Here is a 7640-nt window from a genome sequence, read left to right on the forward strand (position 1 = left end):
TTGCAGATACGCTACCATTGTAAAAGACAATAGGCAACCATTGTACAATGGTTGCCTATGAGAGGCTCGCGGAAAGTCATGGACTTTACGCGACCATTTAAAAATGGTCGCGTATTGTTTTTTTATTTTTTTTATTCAAATGTAATACGCGACCATTCTTGGATAGGAATGGTCGCGTATTGTTTTTTCTTTTTTTTTTTTTTAAAATCATCTTTCCGCGACCATTCTTCAACAGTCGCGGATACTGTTTTAAAAAAATAAAATAAAAATTAAAAATAATTTAAAAACCATTATGAAAGTAAAAAACATAAATGAAATTACATATTTACAATTCTATATTTATTTATGCTTGTCACTTTACTAATCAATGAATGAATTGAACTAGCATCAACTAGCAGAGAAAGAAATGCAAAGCATTCCTCTTCTCAGTTAATTCCTACTCTTTATCCAAAGATAGATGCTCCCTCCATTTCTAACATTCTAACAATAGCTGAGCATCAGGTAGATTTCCCATAACCATAGGGGTTTTTGCTTGCCCAATTCTACTGATCTCTGCACATCTCATCAATGCCATATTTTGCCTTGAAGAAAATTAAATGTTAGCTTGAGGCCCCAATTATGGGTTTTCATTATTCTATCCGCCAACCACACACTTACTTCCATTTTAATTCCCGTTCCGCTTTCTCGTTTGCTGCATACACAATTTCAGCATCACCAGGTCGTCGGGCAGCCATCACCAGTGAAATTTTCTATCCAAACACAAAAATGGATTTGTTAATATACCATACCACGACTAAAGCAACGCCTAACGTTATGAACTCTTTGAAATATTATAACCAAATACCTAGACAGACATTAATCACAACAACTAAGCAAGAATAAAATGAACCATCCAAGCTTGCTTTTACCTTTCCTGATACTTTCTCGAATGCTGTTACCATTTCCAAGACTGATGTACCTTTTTAAGTTCCTAAGTTGTATACTTCACAGCCTGGAGGAACAAAAACAATATAAGAAAGCTATTATATAGAGACTATGACAATGAAAGTAGATTACTTCTTAAAAGGTAAGTAATCTCATTATTCATTACAGAATGAATAAATGTGTCATGTGACTCAAGCATGAATGCTGTATATCAACAATTAATTAGTTCATTTAACTCATGAAAGAATTTAATGGCCTAATTTACACTTACAGAAAGGATTACAGAAAAAGCACCAAGTTTTCAACATCAAAGTAGATACCCAATATGTGAAAGATGTAGGAAAGCACAAGTCTAATGAAATGAGAATATATCGTAAAAAGAATAAATAACAGTGGGCAACAGAAGTCGGTATTACATCAAGGTTTTGCTTGGCAAGAATCATCCGATGAAATATGTTACCTAGTGCATCAATGAACAGTTAATAACAATGACTAGAGAAACCTGGAAGATAGAGTTTTGGTCATATGCATAGAACAGTCCAGCAGACGCATCACTGCATAACCCACTGATTCCCCTTAAAACTGCATCAGGTGTTTGATCAAAAACAAGTTCTTCTACTATCTGCTTACTAATCCTGTTCACAATCTACCAATAAAATAATCTTGTGGGCTTCTACATAATGCACCAAGAATTGTGAAAACAAAATATTAAATTAGATGCTTGGGGGAAATTATATGCTTCAAGTAAAAATATGTACAAATAATCAAACAAGTTCCCATTATGCCCCTGAAATGTTATGACAAGCTGCCAACTAGTTTCCAGAATCAACATTCAGAAATATGACTTCAAGTACTACTGAGATGAATGGCTCTATACTGCAAAAGTCATTATGTGTAACACACTAAAAAAAATCTCTAGAAAACTAAGAAAGTTGCTAATACCTTGACTGCCAGTTTGGTTCACAGAAATAAAACTAGATAATAAGAATAGGATTTCATAAGGAATGGAATAGAGGAAAAATATACTAGAAATACTATTTCATTATTAAAGAATAATATGGTTGGGTTAAGAAATGGAAGATGAATAGAAATTAGAAAGTCATTAACAGAGAGTGTGTGTGTGTTATACATGCGTATGTATATGTGCATGTCAGCGTGTGTTAGCGTATAATGTACACCTACATACACACTCTATCATAACATAATACAATAGTGGTTGAAAATACTAAAATATAGGGTATTTTTATCTCAAAAACATGGTCAATTCCACAGTCAATGGAAATAGTTCATTCCATGGGAGAATCTGAAATGGCTATTCTGCTTGCAAAGGATAATGATTTCGAATAATATAGGGTATTTTTGCAAATAGATCCTCTGCAAAAAGAATAATGATTTCGAATACATGTGAAGTCAAGAGCTTAAAATCTATAATGATTTACACACAAAAGATAACTATCCCTGATTTACAGTATTGCAATTTCATAGCAATACGCTGCATTAGTTCCATAAATATATTCATGTTAATACTGCAGGCATTTTTTCTGTCACACTAGAGTTCCAAATTACACAATTTCATTGAAGAATATTTTAGATATTGCACAGGCAGGCACCAATTGTATCCTTCCACATTTAAGGAGAAAGCAAAGATTTTGTCCAACACCCATTATATTTGACAATATAATATGTAAAATTGTAAAGAACTTACCTGTTAGGTATGTCACCAGGAAGCTCCATGAAATGTACTGTGCGGTCCACATAACTAGCAAAAACAGACTACACCGAAGAAAAAAAAAAACAATTAAACAGAAGTGCAAAGCATGGAAAACACAAATGTCATGTTCATAGGCAAGAGTGCACAACAAAAGAAGTTGAAAATTAAGTTACAAACAAAAGATGTTAGCTAGATATTTTAATGTAGGACTTAAAAATAGCAATTGACACTAGGGCGTATTTAGTTCATTTTTTTGTTTTCTTTTTCCACAGTTTTCTCATTTTTCTTTTTCCATTGGGAAAATGATAGAAAAATCAAAATCGTATTATGAGCATCTATTTTATATATTATTTTCCAAGTCATCAAATACAAAGTTATTTGAAATTCTTTTTCTTCTGTTCATTTTAACCTACAATGCTAGTAATAAGCACCAATAATATTGAGTGGTGTGTGCATCAGATCGGGTTGGTATCAAGGTTATCAAGGCGGGCTTTCTAGGCGAGATGCCACCAACTGCCTAGTCGACTAGGCGACCGCCTAGGCGATGACTATTAAATAAATAAAATATATAAAATATATACATATATATTAAAAATATTGTCTTGGGCAACCTATTTACTTCAAGTTGCCTTTAGTAGATGAATAGTTTTTCCTAGAATAATGAGAAGTTTAGTATTTATTGTATATATTGGAAATATCTTGTCTTGGGAAGCCTTTTTGAACCCTATTTACTTCAAGTCATCTTTGATAACCCAGACGCCTAGGTGGCGACGCCTTGATAACCCTGGTTGGTATTATCTAAATATTATTTTGAATATTCAAAATTAATACTTTTAGAGTTTTAATTAGTATGATTTAAAAAACATCTAGGAATAACAAGAAGTTGGGTAATACCAAGTACCCAACCCTCCCAGACCCTAATAGAACAAGTTCAGATAGTTGAAAATTAGGCTTGGGATGAGTTTGGGCAGACAAAACCGCAAAATAATACTCGTCACAGGTTCAGGAAGTAGAGAAACCCCCCTGTGTGTGTATGTGCACGTGCTGTATTTATCTTTTTTGTTCAATATATTAAACTGGTTTCGGGTACCATACAAGTAGTGTGGAACAGGTTTGGACAAATACAAGTAATATTTATTCAGGTACGGGACGAGTTCAGAAATGGCTAAAGGGGTTGGTACCCTAGCCATTGTCATCCTAAATAACATTTAATCCTAGGTGCAAGTAAGTAGATTATATTGAAATAAGTAGATGGAAATATAGAAGATAGATGATGGTGGGTGAAGTAAGAAAAACAGCATTAAATGTAGTTATAGCGGTGGTATATATACTAGGCGTAATGGAGATTATGGAAGAAAAGTAGATAGGGATGATGATAGGGTAGGTAGGTGGAGGTAGGGGTATATAGATAGGTGGGTGGATAGATGGTAGGAGTAGATAGAATGATAGATAAGTGAAGTTTAAGTTTGTAGGTAATGATTATAAATGGAGTTATCTGTATTTTTGTATTTGGAAAACAAGAAAAAAAATGTGTTCCAAATCCTTTGTCAAGTTGGGAAAATGGAAAACAATGCTTAAAAAATGAAAAACTAGTTACTAAAATAATCCAAAAGAAAATGAAGAATTTATTTTTGTTTTCCTTCTATTGTAGATGTCCAGGAAGTTACATGTAAAATGAATCTGATAAACACAAAAATGAAATTACCTCTAGCGACCCAATCCCAGTAAAAGAATATAGGCGTGTGGGAGTAACAGCCATCACATAATATCTAGTTCCATTGTTTACAATAGCTGTTTCCATCTGAAAGGAAGAAAAAAAAAAAAACTATCATATTACTCCATCCCTTTTGAAAGAAAAAGAAAAACGAAACTAAAAGCTGTAAAGTAGAAGATCAATTTAAGAGTATGAGTAAAGCAAGTAGATGAGAAAAATTAAAAATAAAAAGCAGAGCCAACCTAGAGATGCTCCACGGACCAATGAAACTAAATAGAAGGAATATTAAAAAAAAAACAAAAACTAAAATAAATAATAAAAAGAGACATAGAGAGAGAGGGGAAAAAGATGAAGCTAGAAAGAATTAAACCTGCAAACCCATGAAAGTCTCAGGTAGTTCCTTGAGTTCAAATAGCAACTTTATGTGCTTCTCCATCTTATCCTTTGCATCCACATATATCTCACACAGTTGGCGAACCATAAACAGTTGCTGATGATGAAAACACAAGCTGAATTGATGGAAATAAAAAATAGTCAGGACAAAGCAATAGAACTAGTGAAGAAGATGAATGAGACCTGAATTACATATAGTTAATACATAGATCATTTAATATTCCAATTACATATAGTTAATACAGAGTAATACACATTTGATAATTCAGTAACACATTAAATTTTATCATTACTCAAAAATAACTTAGTTTATGTTCTGCACATAAATTGTGAACATCCATAGCAGACAAAACTAAATACTATAAGAAACAGAGTTGTGTGACTGATTTAATTGTTGAGCAGGTGCAAAAAATATGGTGTAAACTAGAAACTTAACTGAAAACTAGAATAAACAAATATGTGCAAATGAGCAGATGAAAGGGATAAAAGTAACACCCAAAAACCAATTCTTTAATTTGTTCCCTCAGATTTACTCTGGTACACAGCTTCTAGACATTCTTTTGCTCTATGCACCTTTGATTGGAGATAGAAGCTTCCGTTCTTTGCATTTTGCTCAAACAAGTTATCGTACTTTTGCACAAAAATAGAAAAACATAGAGGTTCATATGTGAGGAAAAAGAAAGCATCAGAAAGAGCAAGATTTAGATGAAATGAACATGGATGATTTCTTCCCATGACGAATTCTCAGCAACGGCAAGGACTTGCCTTGCCTCAGTTTCAGTTATTGCTTTGCCTGCCCTTTTAATGTTTTGTGCAACCTCTTGAGCAGCACCAGTCTTTGAGGCATCTGGCATCATAACCAAAAAACCCAAAAGACTCAAAGAGCCATCAAGCCCATTTGGCCATAGCAAATCTGTCCAGCTTCCAATCAGGCCCAATTCGGCCATATGCAGCCCATCTTCAATTTCACATGGCCAATCAGCACTGCCAATTCTTTGCATCAGCAGTAGCACAGCTGCAAAGAATTCTAATCCATGTCTAGATCACAAACCATTTTCCAAATTGTGAACCATAGTCCCCCTATCCAAGTGGACTAAGTCATCATTTTAGAATAGATCTGCCACTTAAACCTGCAATTTACCAACATAATTCAGCTACCAAAGCAGCTTTAAGATTGCAATGCAGCCTCTCATCTTCATGCTTCACATGCTGCAAATCAGTGTTTATTCAAGTCCAATCTCCAAACAGATCAGTCTAGACCAGCAATCCAGATAGTAATCACTAAGCCGTGGATCATCCTTGAGTTTATTTAAAGACAAATCAGACCTGTTAGTATTGCAGAGGCTCAGCACCTGTTTTTAGAACCTGCAATAAGCTGAATTGTATGCAATTTCAGCCATTTCCATATCACCAATTACTCAGGACTGTTAGTGTAACACTTCAGCTTCTAATCACTCAGAATCCTCTTCATTCAGATTAAGAGATCATCTAGATCAGTCTTCTATCCACCTTCCTTGTTCCTCCTTTCTCAATTTGACTATTGGAGTATAACAGATCATTGCAAATGCAAGACTCAAAGGCAAAACTGCATCTCAGCTCTGCAACTGTTGCTGTAGAAAAGTTTTGCATCAAATTACCCAGTTCAGCAAAGGTGCCCAACTGCAAGGTCCTCCTTATGCCTCCAATCCAAAGAAAAAATGTTCCATCAACCTCATGGCTTTGACTTCCCTTTACATTTTAAAAGCTTCTAGGAATTGTTGCAAATCCAAACTCATCTTCTGCTTTTCTGTTTCAAAGAAGCTCACAAGACATGGGACATCATTTCCCATGGTGGGATCAACCCCATGGCAGCCCAGTTCTCTGCCTTAAAGGCTTAAGGCAATTATATTTAATTGAGGAATTCATCCAACAACCTAATTTGTAATCAACAAGGTATGTATTGAGCCAAATTCACATTTATATACCATACCAACAGAGCAATGGGTAAGCTAAACAGACTCACTCAGCTTTTAACATAATCAGCTAAAATAAAGTTTTAAAAAAGCATTGAAATTACCTTTTTGAAAGAATTTTCTTGCCGTTTTGCACTGGAATCAGCTAACACCTACCATTTCAATTCTAATCGCATCTGAATAATGAGAAAAACAAAAGGAATTAGGGATTTAGGGTTGGAATGGGAAATTGAACAATTGTGTGGGGAATGAGAAAAACAAAAGGAATTAGGGATTGGATTTAGGATTGCCGTTTTGCACTGGATTGCTTACTGGAAACTTCTTATAACCCTTCGGAGAATCATGAATTGAGGGCACAATTTAAAATCAATAACAAAAAAAAAAAAAAAAAAAAAAAAACACTAACCTGCTGATCGGACGAGGAAGCCGCGCCGGCAGCCCCAATCTCCGGCTGAAGAAGGAGGCGGGAGACTGGCGTCACAGAGGAGCCGGGGTCGTCGTCCCGGGGCAAGGAGGAGCTTCAGATCTACGGACGTTGGCGGTGGTGGCGTCGGCGTCGCGGTGGCGAGTGTGCGACGGTGGATGGTGCTGTGCGGAGTGGCGTCGCCGCAGGCCAACGACGTGGTGGCGGTGGTGAGACGATTGGTGCGACGGTGGATCGTTCTGATCTGAGACGCGAGCGATTTCGTTCTGATTTGAGACGCGAGCGACTTCGTTCTGATCTAGTAGATATAGGTTTAATATTAGACAACCATTTTTATTAGAAATGGTTGACTATTAAAAAATAATTTCTATTTTAAGGCTACCATTTCTATTAGAAATGGTTGCTTATTAAAAATTAATTTTTTTTTAAATATATAAAAAATACAATGGGCAACCATTACAGCTATATCGGTGGCGGATTATTGATCATTTATTTATAAAATTGCCATCGCAATTTTTTGGG

General features: G+C 35.2%; 1 protein-coding gene across 8 annotated transcripts; it reads right to left on the bottom strand.

Annotated features, from left to right (window-relative positions):
* Nucleotides 1–293: 293 nt before the first annotated feature.
* Nucleotides 294–7403, bottom strand: LOC109161986. 8 transcript variants are annotated; one of them, XR_002050986.1, is made up of 9 exons: nt 7101–7403; nt 6799–6870; nt 4720–4858; nt 4341–4436; nt 2630–2697; nt 1427–1506; nt 909–991; nt 658–749; nt 294–581 (listed from the first exon to the last, which is right to left on the bottom strand). XR_002050986.1 is itself a non-coding variant. In XM_019310596.1 (9 exons), exons 3-7 carry the CDS (start codon nt 4828–4830, stop codon nt 971–973), a joined length of 429 nt encoding a protein of 142 aa, XP_019166141.1. In that variant the 5' UTR covers nt 4831–4858; nt 6799–6870; nt 7101–7403; the 3' UTR covers nt 294–581; nt 658–749; nt 909–970. The 8 variants fall into 8 exon arrangements, 3 of the variants coding, with proteins under 3 accessions (XP_019166141.1, XP_019166139.1, XP_019166140.1); XM_019310596.1 differs by having other exon boundaries at nt 1427–1559; XR_002050987.1 differs by lacking the exon at nt 1427–1506.
* Between the last annotated feature and the right edge of the window lie 237 nt (nt 7404–7640).

The sequence above is a fragment of the Ipomoea nil genome, unplaced genomic scaffold, assembly GCF_001879475.1.
Source record: "Ipomoea nil cultivar Tokyo-kokei standard unplaced genomic scaffold, Asagao_1.1 scaffold2926, whole genome shotgun sequence".
Lineage (NCBI taxonomy): Eukaryota > Viridiplantae > Streptophyta > Magnoliopsida > Solanales > Convolvulaceae > Ipomoea > Ipomoea nil.